Source organism: Muscardinus avellanarius, assembly GCF_963383645.1.
Source record: "Muscardinus avellanarius genome assembly, chromosome: 1".
Taxonomy (NCBI): domain Eukaryota; kingdom Metazoa; phylum Chordata; class Mammalia; order Rodentia; family Gliridae; genus Muscardinus; species Muscardinus avellanarius.
Window position 1 is genome coordinate 64824476 of NC_137786.1, and position 19518 is coordinate 64843993.

The 19518-nt window shown below is 36.9% G+C and overlaps 1 protein-coding gene across 2 annotated transcripts in view; it reads right to left on the reverse strand.

The window, feature by feature from the left end:
* Nucleotides 1-5286: 5286 nt before the first annotated feature.
* AP3B1 (adaptor related protein complex 3 subunit beta 1) overlaps nt 5287-19518 on the reverse strand; it is a gene marked incomplete at its 3' end in the record, with an annotated part of 261404 nt that continues 247172 nt past the window's right edge. The window contains exons 26-27 of one of the 2 annotated variants that reach the window (XM_080711376.1): nt 17627-17765; nt 5287-5440 (exon numbers count right to left, since the gene is read on the reverse strand). In XM_080711376.1, coding sequence (XP_080567502.1) covers nt 5287-5440; nt 17627-17765 — 293 coding nt within the window. Of the gene's footprint in view, nt 5441-6482; nt 6610-17626; nt 17766-19518 lie in introns of those variants that run through there. The other variant, XM_080711377.1, reaches the window with a different exon arrangement.

The window sequence follows — 19518 nt, forward strand, 5'->3', positions numbered from 1 at the left end:
TAACATTTATGGAATCAGCAAGTATTATATGTGTAAGTGATTATGTACTTAGACACATACTGGTTCCATAGAAAGACAAAACGAAGGGAAAAGACTGGAAATTTTAGAATCATCTCAACTCACCATCACTAAACTAGTAAACAGACACTAACGGAATTTAATATTCCTAGATGCTTCAAATCTGACAAGATTAATTTCCGAATCTGTAATGGCACAAGATAAACTCCAACAAAACCAGTTCCTCTTGCTCTCCAGCACATCTCAACATCTATTTCTGCATCTACCCTATTCACAAGTGTAGTCTATTCCCATCCATATTCAGCTTTGTGTTCCTCCTGCCAACTGTTCCATTTATTTATTTATTAATTTATTATTTATTTATTTATTTTCCAGGACTGGAGATGGAACCCAGGGGCATTCTACCTCTGAGCTACACCCCCAGTCCTATTTTTTTATTCTTTATGAAACAGGGTCTCACTAAGTTGCAGAGGGCCTAAGTAGCTGAGGCTGGCTGCGAACTTGGATCCTTCTGTCTCAGCCTCCCAGGTACTGGCACCTGTTCCTCCCAAAGGAAAAGGAGAAGTGAGGCAAAATGAGGAAGAGAATGCACCCCTTTCCGGCAGGCATGAGGCCAATGCTGCTTTTGTACAAAGGTATTTTAGAAATACTTTTAAGACGCAGACTTTGGCTAAGAATGATGTATTCTCCCTCTCCTGGAGACCCCCCTTTCTCTTCTAAATGCCATCCTACTTTTAGGTCCTGGCTTTACTGCCTCAGTTGCACCTTTTAGGACCTCCAGTCCACGGATCACTTCCTCCCTATACCTAAGGACATTTATTGGCACTGTTTGGTGATTGCACCACCGCACCTCACCATGTTTCTCACAAAACATCTCAGCTCTCACACTGCTAGGCCCTAAGTTGGTTGGTCAAGTGATCGTGTGCAATTTAACAGTTATTTCCTCAGAAAAGTGGTTAGCTTGCCAGGTCAGATCATAAAATTCTCCTTACTGCACAACACAGTTGGAAAGCAGTAGAAGGAGAAAAAAAGTAATGTTACCAACATGAAAGAGAGTAAAGCATTCAGTTAGTGGTACTGAATGCTGTTGGTCAGGCAGACACATAAAGAAAGGAGATGGGAGCCGGGTGAAGATTCAGAACAGAATCGCACAGTCCATCAAAGGGCTTATTTTTCTACTAATCACAATTTTTTATTCATCTAAGATTACAACTAACATAAACACCATATCCTTCATTTTTTTTTTTTTTGTTCTCCCCAAATCTCAGGAAGATGGTGACAGATCATGAAAACTTTCCCTGAGATGAAGGGTAAGGTTGGAAGGCAAAGGGAAGAGAGGAAGGGAATGGAAAGGTGAGGCCAGTAAGTAATTTGCTCTCTAATTAACCAACCCACAGTGACTGAGGAACGAGAGCAGTGCGCACACGGTTCCCGGCTGGTCTGGTCAGGGAGCCTGTGTGAAGGAGGAGAGGCGAAGAGACCTCTAGGGCTGATCATGGAAAGTTGCTCAGCTTGGCACCCGAGGGGAGCAGGCCTGGGGGAAAAGGTGAGCTTGCATTAGGACAGAGGCAAAAATCTGTTTGCTAACCAGGGCCTGCTAACTCGCGCTGATTCACGTGGCTACATCTTTATTGTTGGTTAAATGGTGGGGTCCTTTGGATGGGATTCTAGGGTTATTATAGTTGATCATGCCCATGATAATGCTTACTGCAGTTAGGTTTTCCTTCAGCTGGTCCAACATCTTTTTAAAAATCCCCTCTTACATTATTCATTGTTCTGGGTTCTTCTTTCTGTAATGTAACATCTAAATTCTTAACAATAGAAACGTGTTACGAGGGCAAACTTTTAATGCTATTATAGTCATTCCTATGTTTGCAAGTTGTTATTAGGAAGGGCGAGTAAACAGTATTTTAATCTGATATGTTCATTGTTCAGGATAAAAAGTTCTTCTATTTTTATAATAAATAAAGAACGTATTGTGATATCATATATGAGGCTCAGTCTGAAATATGAGAGTCATTCTTCAAGATTGGTGTACATAAAATGTCCCATTAAGTGAATATTAAAATGAAAAAATATAGCTAGAATTAAGAATTCAACAGCGACTAACTTGACTCAATGGAACAATTTAAAGATAATCATGGTTGTGATACTGTTAAAGGAAACACAAGGCAGGGAACTTCGAACCATTTTAACAAAAAAAATCAAACTTCGGACTTTGGTCATTTTTCTGATTTATGTAATATTAAGCTACTGATGTTAAAATAATTTCAACTGGTAGTTTACATTGTAATCGATATATACCATTAACTATTAAGTGGTCCACACTAGACTATATTACTGATTTAATATGGATTGTAAATCTAAAATTTGGCATCCCAAAACACCTTATTCAAAAGTAGTCTTACTGAAATTTCCTTAGTTAAAAATACAAATAGGTGACCTATTTTCAAAGATGAATACACTAATTTAAGAAAAATAAAACCCTTTTCATATCATAGCATGAAATTTTTTTATTTGCCTCATGACAATAGATTTTTCAAAAAACAAATATGTAGTCTGTCAAATCCTGTATAACATTTCAAAAAGTTATTTGCTAAAAATCCAAAGTTATGAAGCCCTGAGGAATAGGGATAATTATGGAGATGCCAATGGACTACAATTACAGAGATGCTTCCAGGTGTATTACCACTGCATACAAAACTCCTGAATGAGAACCATGTGTCTTTTATAGCAATGCAGTCGTGTATTACTTGGTGATGGGGATACATTTTGAGAGATGCTCCATTAGGTGATTCCATCATTGTGTGAATATGGTAGAATCTACTGGCACAGACCAAGACTGCAGTGACATCACTGGGTGATGAAATCCTATAGGACCACCTACTGTTCTTAAGGGTCTGTTGTTGATCAGAATATTTTTATGTGGCACATGATTACGTCTTCACTTAGATTCACTGCTATATTTCAGGAACAGAGAAATTTAGCAATCTGGTTTATCTGGGTAATTCTTCCCAGATTACAAGCTTAAAAATTTAAATAAATTTTCTATAGTCTGTTCTCAATATTTATGTTTCAAGGTTTCATTCTTTTTCCCCCTTTATGTTCTATAATGTCTCAGTGCATATTCTCTTCCTTTTTAAACAATTATTTTTATAGAAAGGTACACTGAAGAATGCCTATAGTTCCATATACTCAGAAGGCTGAGGCAGGAGGATTGCTTGAGCCTAGGAGCCCCAGATTAGACTGGGCAACATAGTGAGACCATGAATCAAACCAGACTAAACAAATAAACAAACAAACAAACAAATAAAAATCATTATTTGTGGGACTCTAAATGAAGGGAACTGACTGACCTATATTATCACAAAGTTTGTTACCTTGTGTCAGAAAGGTAAACAAGGGCTGGGGATGTAGTCCAGTGGTAGAACACTTGCCCAGCATACAGGAAATCCTAGGTTTGATTCCCAGCAACACACACACACACACACACACACGCACACACACACGCACACACACATGCACACACACACGCACACACACACACGCACACAAAATTTCAATTGGTCTTAAAGCGGTATAAAAGTATTAGAAAAATTTCTGATTATAAAACAATAAAAACAGCAACTTGCCTAAGTTAGCAACTAAAAATAAACATTTTGGGGCAAGATGCTAATATGCTGATCATATAACTAGCTTTAAAATTTGTATAGTAACACTGGGTATGGTGGCACGCATTTGTAATCCCAGTACTTATGAGGCTGAGACAGGAGGATCACAGGTTCAAAGCCAACCCTGGCAACTTAGTGAGGTTCTCAGCAACCTAGTGAGACCCTGTTTCCAAATAAAACATAAAACCAGGCTGGGGTATAGCTCGAAGGTAGAATGCCTCTGAGTCCAATCCTTAGTACCAGTAAGTAAGTAAAGATTTTTTTTGTGTGTGTGTGTGTGTGAATACTTGGATTGAATTCAGAGACATTCTACTTCCAAGATAAACCCCCAGCTCCATTCTTTATTTTAAAGCAGGGTCTTGCTAAGTTGCAGAAGCTGGCCTTGAACCTGCAATCCTCCCGTCTCAGTCTTGCCTCCCAAGAACTGGGATTACAGGTGTGGGCCACCATGTCCAGCGGTCAGTAAGATTTTAAAACAAAAATGAAATTAAAAGAATGTATTCAGATGTAGAAGACCTTGTTATTGATATCTGTAATCAAATATCTATACTAATAGAGTAGAGCTGCACAGAAAGAGATGTTTCATTTAATTGCATGAAGATTTTTTGCTTCTGTTATTTATTTATTTTTTGGTGGTACTGGGGTTCCTGGAAACCCTTCTACCTCTGGGCTACATTCCCAGACCTATTGTATTATTTTTATTTGGAAACAGGGTCGAACCAGTGCGATCCCCCTCTGTTTCCGCCTCCCGACTGACCGGGGGAAGCTAAGCCCCGACTGACCGGGGGAAGCTAAGCTTGCAGGCCACCACCACGCCCGGCTTGCTTTTGTTATTTTCATACCAATGTTCTTCTTGAGAGTTAACTACTCTGTAACACAATCAGAAAATGTACCTGGTTTGAAAATGGCTTTTTTTTCTTCACTAAATCATATTGCTTCTTTATCTACTGTAACACTCAAATTATTTACTTTAGAATAAAGGAAGCTCAGCATATGAACTTTAGGATTATAAACAGTTTCTCACTAAGAATGCAAAGACAAACAATGCTCATATGCTAGTTTATTTATTTTCTTATTCAGAGATAACCCCATGATGGCAATTGTCAATACCCAATTACAATTCCAGAAAATTCAAAGAACAGAATTTGGCAGAGACCATGTTTTTGTGTTTAATTCTAAAAAGTATGCAATTTAATTTTCATTTACCAAGCTGTTTCTTTGCTATATTTTGCTTACTGCTGAAGGGAAGATAATTTTCAGCTCACTGTAAATATCTGATTCGTGTCCATCAGTGTCAAAAAGGAGAAGGAAGAGAAGGCCAAAAGAAGTAGGAGGACAGAGAAAATGCTACATGGATTTAAGAGTTGAGACAACTGACAGTAAAATATATGTTCTTTGGTTAGCAAAGCGGAGAGGGGGAAAGTATTGCATACATGATAGATACACACTAGCATCCTAAAGCAGGAGACAAGAATGTCAAGAGTGTCTTCTCCCCCACTGCCAGATGGAAGGGCTATTATTATAAATGAAAGGCAGCGGTACTGGATGCCAGGCACTTTTGTTGTGTGCCAGATTCTGAAGTCCAGATGTAAGCAGGTTACCCTTGGGACAGGACAGGCTTCAGCTCCCGCAGCAGAACAGAACCAATCACAGTTTTCTCAGTGTTTATGATGAGCTGGGCTGTGGAGCCTTCCTTCAGCTCCACTGTGACCAGCATCAATGACCCACTGTGCACAGTTTTAGCTGCAAACCTGAAAGAAAGAAAAAAAAAGAGGCCTTTTATCATGCGAGGGGGAAAAAGGAGACAGCGTACATTTAAATAGGTTTAAAATAACTCTCCCCCCCAAAGAAATAATTTATTATAGGTTCCCTACTGCCAAAAACCCAAAGCCAAGCATTCTTCTGAAAAACTGATAAACTGCCCAGTCCATGCTTACCATAGCAGGTAATTTTAGTGCATTTAAAAAAAACAGAACAGGAAAAATAAGTCTGCTTTATTTATTAGCTTAAACAAAAGATGCATGTGGATAATTCTGATATGTTTGGGAAGCATTCATTCATCTGAAATTTAACACTTTACCATGCAAAGGGCCATTTGAAATAAGCCACTATTTCTGTTTTTAAGACATGTTAAGAAAAGGTACCTTTCTCAAAGAGCTTGAGATTTTAATTCCTCATATCTGAAAATGATTATGCAAGAAGTTAGATAATTTTATGTACATTATTAATCCTTACTAAGTCTCGATGAGTTCATGCATGTAAAAATATTCAAATTCAATCTCTAATGTTAACGATGACATGAAACACAAAAGATCATGTGACAGCCAAGTGCTACCTCATGATTCCCTCTCTCTCTTAAAACATGTTTAGGATGGCCGGGCGTGGTGGCACATGCTTGTAATCCCCGCACTTGGGAGGCTGAGGCAGGAGGATTGCGCAGGTTCGAAGCTAGCCTCAGCTACTTAGTCAGGCTCTCAGCAACTTAGTGAAGCTCTGTTTCCAAACAAAATATATAAAATAGGTCTGGGAGTATAGCTCAGAGGTAGAAAAGCCTCTAGGCTCCACCCCCAGTACCACACACATACACACACAAAAAAACCCTTTAGGATATTAGATCCTTCTTTTTGCTTTAAAATACAAGAGGAAACTTGAGGTCTAATGCCCTATTACTAAATTCCAAGACATGAAGAACCTACTAATTACACGGAATTAAAAGCAAAACTAGCCTTTTAAGCACAGTAATTGACTGAAAAGCCGTTGGAGGCACAATGAACTTCTGTCAATCCTGCTAATTCATTCTGCATGCACAGTCGAGCCCGGAGATGAGGACGAGGAGGACGGGAGCCTCCCAGGCCCCCATCTTCCACATGGGGCATGTTCCACACATTTTTGGGAGGAGGGAGTGTGGTTGCAGGGATGACTGGAGAAAAACAAAGTTGCTGCACATGAGCTTTTGAAAACACTAACAAGTGTAGAGCAGGTCTGTGACCTGCTGTGACCCCACTTTGCAGGGCCGATCCCCTTTCCCCTTTCTGTATGACACGTGTCTGAATCTGAGCCATCTGCCTCAATTTGTGCAACATCTTCAGCCACAATGGCACCCAGTTAGCCCTGACAACAGCTCACAATACATAAAAATAAAACTGCTGTGCTGACAGCACACTACGGACTATTCAAGAGCAAACCAACTGGTCAGTGTCTCCTGTCTGACAATTAGCATGGGCCTTGCATGGAGCCCACGTGTCCTCAGGATCTGTTTAATTACCATCAACATAAAAGAGGGAGTTTATCAGGAGACACTCAGAAAAACTTCACTCCCGACTTAATTAAAATATTAGCCACTTAAGCAGGAAGCAGATTCTCTTTAGATGAAAAGTAATTTCTTTTTCAGTTTTTTAAAAAATGACATCAAGATCTTCCAACACATTAGATTCATTTTTTTCCTGAAACCTAACAAGCCATTTTTGGCCTAAATAGAATCATGAAAATCAGTTTTCCAACAATAATTAGAATAATGCATCAAAAGCAAAACAAATATGCTAATCTCACTAAATTGAAAATATTAACACCACTTTGAAGTTGTGTTTTAAAATGTTAGCTAATGGGTTGTTGACAAAGTACATTAGAAACCTTCCTAGCCATTTGTGTACTCTCTTCAAAACGCTGCAAACTTGCAAAGAATCGCAAAGAGCAGTTCTCCTAGCAAAACCAGTTTAAAATCCAAATCATACTAACATTTTTAAAGAGGTGTTTATAAAGCTCTTATCATACATATCCATCTGCTTTTCAGACATAGAAGAGAATAGGCACTGGGCACCTCAATCTCATCTTTGAAAGAATACAAAGCTCTCTAGCTCCTGAAAGACCTCTCTCTCTGTTGCTCCTTAGAAGGTTTATGTGTTTCTTTTGTCTAATTTTTAAGGTTCTTCTGCTTCACAGGGAATGCTGTTTCTATATTTCTGTTATACTCTGTCACCAAAGGATATGAGGTGGCTCTATATTCTCATTAATGTATGCAACTTTTCCCATAGATTTGGTCACTGCATCTATAATTCATTCCACAAATATTTCAATAAAGGCCCCTATTTCTGACAGGGTTATAATTATGTAAACAATAGTCTTATTAGTCCCTTTATTTACTTAACACTTGTGTCTTAGGACCACAGAGAAGGAGACCATGCACTGTTCTCTGAATTTCAGGGTTGTACAGTCCTAAGATACATTTTATCTTTTTTCTGTTAAAAACTTAGAATCATTAATATAATCATTAATATATTAATATAAACTTGGCAAAGACAAATGTCAATTTCAGTGGCCCTGTGTGTAGAGAGATTAAAGTAGTATCTTGTGTGTGTTCACAGATTCTCAGTGCTATAAAGAACAGGGACAGGAAAGAAAAGAGGCATTTGCTTACACGGCAGTGGAAACATGCTAAGTGAGCCATCCTGGCAACCACCGCCGGCTGGGGGAAGAGCTGTGCCTCTGAGCGAGGGCTCCGTGTTCTGGTGGGCACACATGGCGCAAGCGGTGTTATAAAGGAGACGGGAAGCTCAGATGTTCTGACATTCTCATTTCACAGTTCAAAAAGGATGTATTTAATTGGAACACAGCATGATTACAATTGGTTTGTTTTGGTCTCGGGAAAGCAAAATGCCACTCCCTAAAAGTTATTAATCATTTAACTCCCGAGCAGGCCATATTTTATGTTTTAATGCACATTTTAAAAATAGTTACAGAAGAAGTCCTAGTTAGTAAATAATAAATGGCTTTTAAATGTGAGAGACATTGTAAAGAGTTATACACTAAACTTAATGACTAATATCAGATCCTCTGTAGCTGGCCTCAAACTAGGGTCACACTGGGATGTGGCGTTTTCAGAAGGCAGGAGAAGGTTTTGATCACCGTTGTGATAATAGCAGCTGCCGTCTATTAAGAGCCTGCTCGGTGCCTGGTGGTAGGTTCTAAGGGCTTCACTTGCGCCATTTCATTTGACCCTCTGAGGCAGGTCACCACAGAAGGTGAGGGATTTGCTGGGGCCCCCGTGGCAGTGAGTGGTGGAGCAGGACTTCCACTCGAGCATTCTGACCCAGTCACACCCGTTACCGTAGTAAGTACAGCCTATTAACATGTAATAGTGATGGCCCTTACTATTGTTTTTACCAGTCAACAGACAAGTCGAGATTTTCCTATTTGCCTAATACACATAATAATCTATTTTTGTTCACTAAACTTAAAGAATGGAGTTTTGTCCCTTCAGAAATTATACACCTTACTTTGTAGCATTTTGTGTTTCAAAGCATTATGACCTGATTACTCATCCTATTCTAAATTCCTGACTTTAAGGAGTCAAAATATTTTAAGTATCCCTTGCTCTCCTTACTCCCTCAATAGCTACCACCAGCGAAGAATAGAACAACTTTCTGAATGGGTCTGGAATACAGGGGGGGACTGCTGGGAGACCAATCAACTCAAAACCCAGCAACACACAAACGAGAACAAATAAGCGGATGACAGCTAAAGATGCACTGCCCGTGTGTGACGAGTTCCTTGTTAGTAAAAGGATGCCGTCTGGGCATCTTTCATTTCGTTCTACCACTAAGCAGTTACTGCTGATAATCACCAACGGAGAAGGTAACACTGCTTGGATGTATCTGTATTTCATTTAAGGGCCTCTTTGTCTATTATCTCTAACAATCGACATTTAATCTTTGTTGAATTCTTAAGATATAAGAAAGAGGCAAGACAAGCTGGTTGTGAAAGTTAAATAAAAAAATACTTCACTCTTTCTAAAAAGTTACTCTGTCCCTTTATTCTAACTGTGGTCAGAATTATGAGACTGGCCAAATAACAACAGAGGTGAACAAATTCATATATAATACGTAAGGCATACTTCTTACATCAGTGAGGAATTGGCTATGTACCATAAATGTTCTTTGTTAGAAGGGAAAAAGTCCTACAATTCTACTGTCCTGACTTAAAATGTTAACAGCACAACATTTAAAAATATCTATTTGAGAGGCTGCATCCACCTCCAGATCCACAAAACACATTTCTTAAGCAGAATCAGATTTGCTACACTTAATGCAACAGCTCCAAGACATGCTTTTTCTTCTCTTGGATAGCCTTCCTGGTTTCTGATTTTTCTATTCTGAGTTCAATTTTCTTGTGCTTTCTGTTCTACTGGTTACCAGAAGCTGTGACAAAGGCCTACTCAGACTAAAACTTTTTTTTCCCCCTACTCTGTACATGAAGCCTTCAATTACTGCCTGCTGAAGCAGACAGAATCCTATTAGTAAGAAAGACGATCACAAGATGCAGTGCCCTGCCCTAGCTGTATAAAAATAATTAGTCCAAAGTTGACAAATGTGTAATGAAGTCGCACAATCATTATATGTAAGAAATACTGGTTTGAATAAGCTTCCTAAACATCAATAGCAAAGCACTGTGATTTGGAACATTGTCTTCCGAAGGGTTTTAAAACTGTAGGTCCTTATTATCTTGAGTTAATATAGTAGAACATCTTCAATAGGCAGAGAATTTATAAGTTGTAAAAATTCTATTTTTTACTATAAAGTTGTATTTTAAAGTTAAGCCCATTATGTTACTGAATAGTGAGAAAAAAATTACATGTGATCAGACTTTAGAGAATTTATCCAAAGCCATGTATTTTTTTCTATTTTCTAAAACTGCTTAATAATATTGTGGTATTTTTGTCTAACAGTCAGCTGAACAGTCAAAACTCTTTTCAAAACATTGTAATTTAGGTCTGTTTCCTATTTTAATCTTTACAGATGGTATGAAAAAATCACAGTGGTGCGTTCTCTTTCTTTATACAGGAAGCTAAAAAAAATCCAAGTGCACGTCCTCAACGAAAACATAAAAATCTTGGTTCCTCCACAGCATCTCTGGTTTGTCAGTTCGGTGGGGTAGGATAAAAGGGAGGTTACCAAGAGAAAATCAAATAGTAAAGCAAATGGATTCTCACCCATCCTCTCTGATTCCTTACAAAACTGCCAACTCAGAAGGAGAGAATACTCTCTTTCATTTTTACATGAAAATAGATGACAAATTCCTATTAGTAAAACTGCTGTGTTATAGTATGTTACCTCATAAGTGGAGAAATTAGATAAACTTAAACACAGGATGTTTTGCAAAAATAAGCTGTATGATTTGGTTATATCTGAAATATCCAAATATGTGTTTCTGTTTAAAAATTATTTGAGGTCTGTATTTGTTTTTCAATGAAATGCTGTTCAGAGCCAGTAGAATTCAAAGCAGTCAGATAAGAAGCAGTGCCGCCCTCTAGTGGACAACCACGTGCCTGAGCAAGACCTGGATTTCCAGATTCTATAACTTTGCAGTTTTGTGGGAGACTCAAAATTTATTATACTGCAGAAGAAACCTAAGTCTGACATCTTTACATCAAACACTGTAAAAATTTTTGCTTTAGTACATATTAAGTAGGTTAACCGTAGTCTCGGGGCTTATAAGATTAGTGCACTAATGCTATTTGATAAGCAATAATTATTTACCATTATGATCTTCCAAAATTACCCAGAATTTAAATATCCTAGTTATCTGGAGAAAAGAAAACAAGTAGGAAGAGAAAAAAAAAAAAACAGTATCCCAAGGGTTAATCAACCTATAAATGGAAGAAAGGGAAATATCAGAAATTCCGCTAAGTGACTCTACCATGTGTGTTTGTAACCTTAGAACTAGGGAAATTTAAAATCAAGGCCTTTGAAAGATAGAGACAGAGGAAGTTACACGCCATAGCTCTTTTAGGATAGCAATAATAGTGTATGCCAGTATTTTATCTATTATTAATCTTTATAAATAGTATGTAATAGAGGTGATTAATTGGGTGAATTTGAGCTCTAGAAAGGAAATAAACGGTTCTTTCTGTGTACTTTATTTTAATTTTATTAAGATTTTAATTTTAAACCTGAAATAAACTGTCTTATGTGTACTCTAAGTTTAAAGGTGGCTGTCAGACTGCCATGGACATGTTGTTCAATTCATAGCACCAGACTCCCCAGTAGTTAAGGAGCCAAGCGACAAGAGGAAAATATTTACTCTATTGACTGTTCTATTCACAGTTGTGTATGTTCAAGATTTGCAAATTAAAAAGTGAAAGGCTAAACAAAAGCGAAATCACTAATTAGGGCACACCAGAGGAAAAGGAATATATATATATATATACTGAATGTAAGTTAATAATGAAAGTTTTTCTCGTATTCTATGGAAAGCTAAGAACCAAAATAGAATCACGGCAGAGAAAAGGCATCTATCTGCCCTTACTCAAATATCACATTTTCCACTTATAGGATCAATTAAAAAATTTTTTTTGTGTGTGTGGGATTGTGGATTGAACCCTGGGTCATTTTAGCTCTGAGCTAAAACCCCAGCCCTATTTATCTTTTTTTTTTTTATTTTGAAATGGGGTCTCATTAAGTTTCCATATTCTGGCCTCCAGCCTGGGATCGTCCTGTTTCAGCTTCCCAAGTACTGGGAGGACAGTTATATGCTACAGTGCCTGGCTTCGTTTTAGTTCATCGAAGGGCAAGATGAGTATAAAGTATAACAACTCTTTTCAATAATAATGTAGCACATGTGCGTAGCAGGCAGACGCCTGGGTTTAATACCCTCACTAGTAAACGAACAAACACCTCACCTATGAGTAATCTTTACTACTCTATAGAAAAGGAAATAAGTAAACACAGGAAAAATTTTAAGACATGTCACGCGGCTGTCATTACTTCTTGGTGATCCCAGGCGGCTCCGACCGTGGGCTCGAGTGTGTACCTTATACACACTAAAGTGTGCTGGCCCTGCCCCAGACACACTGAAGCTGAGTTCTGGGAGTGGGCTTCAGGAATCTGAGTTTTACACAAACTCCCACATGATTCTTTGTAGAGAAAAGCCTTAGAGATTTCAGAACTATAGATTTTTACTTTTCTGCTCTGTGGTCACTGTACAACTCATTAGCACTGTTAGCAGAGGATAAGCAAGGGAGTAAAAGCAAACGCAGCTTCGCGTCTGCACTGGGAAGTGGACGCCTCCGCCATCAGCACGTATCTAGAGGCTTCTCGGACGATCACGAGACATTTTTTCTGGCTCTAGATTCCCACAGCTGGTCTCTCTAAATCTGCTCCTCAGGACACACTGAACCATCTTTTTGCTTTACAAATACAATTCATATACAGGTATAATGCTGTCCATTCTGCCCTTTGTATATACTTTATTTATGGATTCGTTTATTAGTATTGACTTAAATCCTGTGTTTTAATATTACTACAATGTATATCTCATATTTTAATATGAATAACACAGATAATGAAGATACTCAACTACTTTTATTTAACTTTTATTTGAAAGAGGATCTCACTAAGTTGTTGAGGCTGGCCTCAAACCTGCAATCCTCCTATCTTAGCCTCCCAAGTACTGGGATTATAGGCATATATGCCACCATGCCCAGCTGTCCAACTACATTTTTTTTGGTGGTACTAGGAATTGAATACAGGGGCATTCTAACTTTGAGCTATACTCCCAGCTCTATTTTTCATTTTGAAACAGGGTCTCTCTATGTTGCAAAGTACCTCACTAAGTAGCTGAGGCTGGCAGCAAACTGATCCTCCTCTCAGCCTCCCAAGTACTGGGATTATAAATGTGGCCCACCATGCTCGGCTTGTCAACTACATTTTTAACAAATGCTTTCAGTTGATGACAGAAATGCTCATTTCTGTATTATTCCTCATGCTGTGATAACCATACTCTGGAAAACAGCATTTGGCACAATGATCACAACTCTACAGACCTTTTGTTCTCAAAGAGCAGCTTTTTCAAACAGCAAGGAGGTACCACAGATATGACGATAACGCTGAGTCTTTTAATGGTATACTGATTCTGATTCTATCACGCATTTAGAAAATCAAGACTAAATATCATGTAAGCTAATAGTAACTATGCTTTCTCAATTATCTTTAAAATAGTGACTATATAGCTGGGCATGGTGGCACATGCTTATAATCACAGTACTTGGGAGGCTGAGACAGGAGGATCACAGGTTCATAGCCAGCCTCAGAGACTTAGTGAGACTCTGCAACTTAGTGAGACCCTGTTTCAAAATAAAGAATAGAAAATAGGGCTAGAGATATACCTTGGAAGTAGAATGCCCCAGAGTTCAATCCCTGGTACAAAAAAAAAAAAAAAAATATATATATATATATATATATATATATATATATATAAAAGTTCCAGGTTTTTGAAGTGAACTTCATAAAACTTGTGCTCTTTTTATTAAATTTTTCTTAATGGAGTTCATTTTTTTGTTGATATATTAGGAAGTATTTTCTATTAAGTATTCAATTAAATTCTTTATATTTTTATGTGTTTCTGCATATCAATAAAGGCTCACTTTTTAAAGAAATTCTTACAGTATTTCTTTACCTAATATAATGTAAAATATTCAAAATTTGAAAAGTAGTACAAATAAGCTATTCCAAAACTAGGCAACGGGAACTTTATTCACTGAATGGTTAGAAAGAATATAGTAATATTTATTAAAAATCTTCTAGGAAAGAAAAGATCCTGAAAGCTTAAATAGAACATAGCCCAGCCCAAAGAAATTTATCATATTAAAAATTTCAACATCTTAATAGACTAGTAGTCAAAATGTTTTTCATATTTGGTGTTTCTGAAAATAATCCTAAGCCAATTATCATTAATAAATGACTTTGGTCTTATTCTTTATAAACTCAAAAAAGCAACCATCACAAAAAAAATAGTCATTAAAAAAAACCTCATAGGGATTCAATTTTATCATTAACAAATAATACGTAGGCATAGATATAGAAACTCACTGATCTCACAGGGTAAATACTATTGAACACTACAGTTATAAACATAAATGCAATTCAATAAAGTATAAAATTGTTAATTTCTGTTATTAAAATGCAATCAGTAATTGCTATTTCAATTTAAATGAAATTTCAAAAATCATTTGTACAGAATTTATTAACAATTATTTATTTTTATTTGGTCTAATTGTTGTGAGCATAAAAATGGCAAAAAAAGTGTTACATGTGCAGAATAATTTGTATCAACTTCTATATGAGAAACACAAATCGTGAGATGTTTACTAACTAGAAGCTTTCTAAATTTCAAATATTATTATAGCTGTACCTTACCTATTAATTAAAGTATGAAATATTTTTGATCAAGTATTGTGGGACCCGAGAAGCAAATAAAGATATAGCACGGCCTGTTCTTAGGGACATAAAGGCATTTTATCACCTTTTGACTCCATAGTAGCCCCTACCCCCTGAACAACAGACTTACAACAGAGCTAGAACAGAAAAGCATCAAGAGGTGGAGGGTGTAAGTACATCCTAAATCCAAGTATCAATGGTTCTTGGTTGTCTGTCCCATCTGCTTTAGCATGGGCAAATTAACACTGACCAGGCATTAAGTTACCAACCATGAAGACAGGTTACAGGCAAACTATGTTTAATAAGAATTTCATGGCTGGGAAGATTGTTTTCATATTATTTAGTTTTGAGAAGGTGATTCCTTTTTTTTTTGGTACTGAGTATTGAACCCAGGGGAATTCTACCTTGGACCTATACCCCCAGCCCTTTTATTATTCTTTATTTTGAACCAGGGTCTCATTAAGTTGCAGAGGGCCTCACTAAGTAGCTGAGGCTGGCCGCGAACCTGTGATCCTCCTGTCTCAGCCTCCCAAGTACTGGGATTATGAGCATGTACCACCATTCCTGGGTAACTTCTTTTCTTCTAAGAGACAAAAATGTGGAAGGCTACCATTGATTTTAGAGAAGTTAAAAAATGTACAATAAAAGCTAAACTAGCTATGTCTTTTTGTACATTACAAATGAACTTATTAAAACAAGACTGTAATATTGCTGGACATTAACAGTATCATGTAAAATTTTATTCTGAATAAACCAAAACTTAGAGCTCCTATATGACTTTTTTTGGGGAGGTACTGAGGATTGAATCCAGGAATATTCTAACTCTGAGCTATTCCAACCTTATTTTGAACATAAAATAATATAAATTTATATTATTAAATATGCATAAAGTATATAAACTATATAAATAAACACATGTAAGACTGAACCCAGGGACACTGATTCTACCTCTGAGTTATACCCTAGCCCTTTTTAGTTTTTGTTTAGAATCAGGATTTTACTAGGTAGCTGACAGTCTCACTAAGTTGCTGGGGCTGTTCTTGAACCTCCTGTCTCAGACTCCAGACTCCCAAGTACTGGGATTACAGGCATGCACCACAATGCAAGCTTATTTTATTTTAAGACAGGGTCTCCTTAGGTTACCACACACTGGCCTGTTACCCGTCTGTTTTAGCTTCCCAGATAGTAGGATTATAGATGTGCGCCACTATGCCTTACTTATGCCATTTTTAAAGGTAATTTTAGTAATTCTAAGGACCCCTTAAAAAGCATCCAGAAAAGCAAAAAGTATTAAAAAAAAATCTGGAAATTCAGAACCAATGTGCTTACTTTTATTGAAAAAGGTGACTTCACTTTATCCCTTATTTAACAACATTAACCGATAGTTAAATTTGCATGGTAGTTTCAATAGAAAACTTATACCCATTTTCTTACTTTATCACCATCCCACATAAGTTCGATAGTGCCCATCGTAAATTAAGAACTGGAGGCACCATCAGACCCTCTGAGCAACTTATGTAAGAACCTTCCTTGTTTGTGCGCGCTTGTGCGTGCTCATGTGCTCTCTGTCTCAAGAAAAAAAAAAGTACAAAATAAATGTGTGTTTTGACTAGCACATGCCGCCTTCATCCTGTCATAGTTTGTGCAGTGCAGTTAGGCAGGTCTGAACAATGGCAGATCAGCTTCTGGTGTCAAGTCCAATGTTCTTCCATAGATGTCACAGAATTTCATTTCAATTTCCCTCTTTACCCTGCTGCCCATTTCCAAACAGATTAAGAACTTAAAGCCTATAATAAGGAGAAGTTATAACCTGTACAAGATTACCAAGTCCAATAACAGCAGAGTTAGGTCTAAAACCCAAATCACTTATAATACTTTTTTATATGGGGCCTCCCTTGCTCCTGTACTAATTGAAAAAAAAATTTTTTTTAATATCTGAAAGCCTTTCCTTTGATCCTAAATTTATTTCCTATAATTGACAATTATATAAGAAAAGGTATACTAAACATATAGTGTAGATATTTTTAGTAGCAGAAGTATGCCATGAGATAGCCTGATTCCTTTAATCACACAGAGGGCTATTCAACAGCAAAATGGTTAAGGGATAATTATTTTATCCCCACTTCCATATAAAGCCATGGGCATTCATAAGGATACAAAGAGGGCAAATGTATTAATCCCATTTGCTGCTGCCTTTCAGGACAAATGCCTTGGATCTCATGCTTCAAATGCCTGGTGGTAAAGACACTGCTGGCCTGAGAACAGAAGCTGCACTTAGCCTACAACGGTGGTGTAGCAGCTCCTTATTAAATGGAAGAAGCCTTTGGGGACTGTTTTCCAAGGAAATCTGTACGTACTATGCAACCATCCCTTTCAATTAGAAAAGTCCATCTCACTGCTTTATAAGACAGTCTTCCTTGAAATGCACTGAACCCAGAAAAATAAGGTACAGTCTCATGCACCTCAGAAAAGGCATCTTGACAAATCACCAAGCTATTCTAAAACATGGATATGCTATGCTTATCTCTCAGGAGAAGCCATGCCAGTGTAATAAGGATAGTTTGAAATGGGAAAGGAGCCTTAACACAAACCCATCAAACAAATATACCATCAGAAGAGAAAAGAAGGGCATAAACATATATAGGGATATCATTTCCAAAGAAAACAATGAGTTGAAAAGCATGTCCTTATTCAAGTTATCTTCCCACCGTGTGTTGGTGAACCCACCTGTGTATATTATCATGGCCAGAAGGTACTACACCAACATTGGCTACATTCACCACCTTCTGAAGGATCACCGAGGGAGTGAAATTCTGTGGTGCGGCAATAATCAGAGCAGAAGTTTCATTCATTCCTGTCAGCACTCCTGCAAAAGCAAAAGAAGGCTCCATTTTACTGATTTATTTACAAAAACCATTTAAACAATTTTTTTTTTTTTGCGGTACTGGGGATTGAACCCAGGAGCATTCTACCTCTGAGCCACACCCCCATCTCTCAGAGCCAAGAGTTAAAAAACTTATCAACAAAAGAAATACCACTTGAGAATATTATCTACAAGATAATTATCATAAAATGAAAACAATGTCAGTGTGCCAAAGTATTTTTTAACAATCCTCACTGGGTAGAAAAATATGTAAAAAATGTGGTAAAAAAATCACTCAACAAATCTAATTTTAATTACTATAGGATAAAAATTACAATCATGAATATGAAATTTCAGTTACATTTATACAATCTGGGTTTGTAAACTATTAAGCACTTACTTTTTAAGAATATATTTATTTCATTATTACTTTATTTTTAAGTCATTCAAAGATCAGCCAAACACTACTTGAGGAAAAAAAAAAACACCAAACTCGAAGTGATTTTGGAGCAACTAGCAGTATTACCTCATGAATGGCTTTGATATTACAGATGAAAGTTATCTCAACAACGACTAGAAATCACTGAACAGTCATGTGGTTCTAGAAAATGTACACATTTTCTAAGCTAGACTTACTGAATACCATTTTTGTCTAGAGAATAAACTATAGCTGCAAAAAAGTGCTAACCAAAAATTTTCAAGCACAAACTGAAATAAAAGGAAAAAAATGTGAATAGAAAAATTTTATTCCAGAGACATTTCAATATTTTTAAAAGCTAAGAAAAATTAAGAATAAAAATTATAGAGTTAACACAAGACATATTATCAGTGTCAGGATCTCATATGAAAATATTCGGTGAACAAATTCAGTAAAATACCAAACCCTTGGAAAAAAATAAAGCCGATCACCCAGGTTAAAACAACAAAATAATTACCATAGATGCCATCTATTTAGATCTATGACATAAGTCATGGACACCTATTGGTATCTATTAAGAACAATAATTTTGTGAGACATTTGATATGTGTACAGTTTACAAAACTTAGGAAAATTATAAAATTTGATCTGGTTTTCAAAAGACTCTGTTATCTTCAGACCTATATATTTTAGTTATTTATTGCAAATACAATCTGAAAATTTAAGAAGTCCCTCTGGTTAACAAGATGAAGATACTATAAGAAGATGTATGTCATCAGATAGAAAGCAGAACTGTCTAGCTTTTAACAAGGGGCGGTTTTCACTAACCGCTTTCAGACTCCGGGAACACCATGTTCTGTCTTAGGCCGTTTAACTTCAATATTAGGCAAAAGCTTTAAAAACTACACAAGCAGTCAAACATTGCTTTTAAGTAAAGCACAGTGGCTGACATAACACTGCTGAGAGATGTGTGTACTCATTTAGGATTTAAACCTTCTCCATTAAGCTCTATTGAAGAGCAACTGCTGAACAAATGAATGCAACTATGTTTATGTTAAAAGCCTGTTTCCCGCAGCATGTAATTAAAGGAAATGTTGTACAAAGCCAGTACTTTTGTCAAGCTCCTGTAAATGGAAAGATGGATAGCACTCAGAGAAGTGAATGCATTGCTTCATATTTAACCTTAACACTCTTGTCATTAATGGTTTGTCTAACTTGTTCTATAAAAGACAAGGTACTGCTCCATTGAAGTAAAATTAAAAAAATCAACTAAACCATGCTTTTCAGAACAGAAGATTCATTATCGTCAGCTAATGTATTGGCATAAAGCAAAGTAAC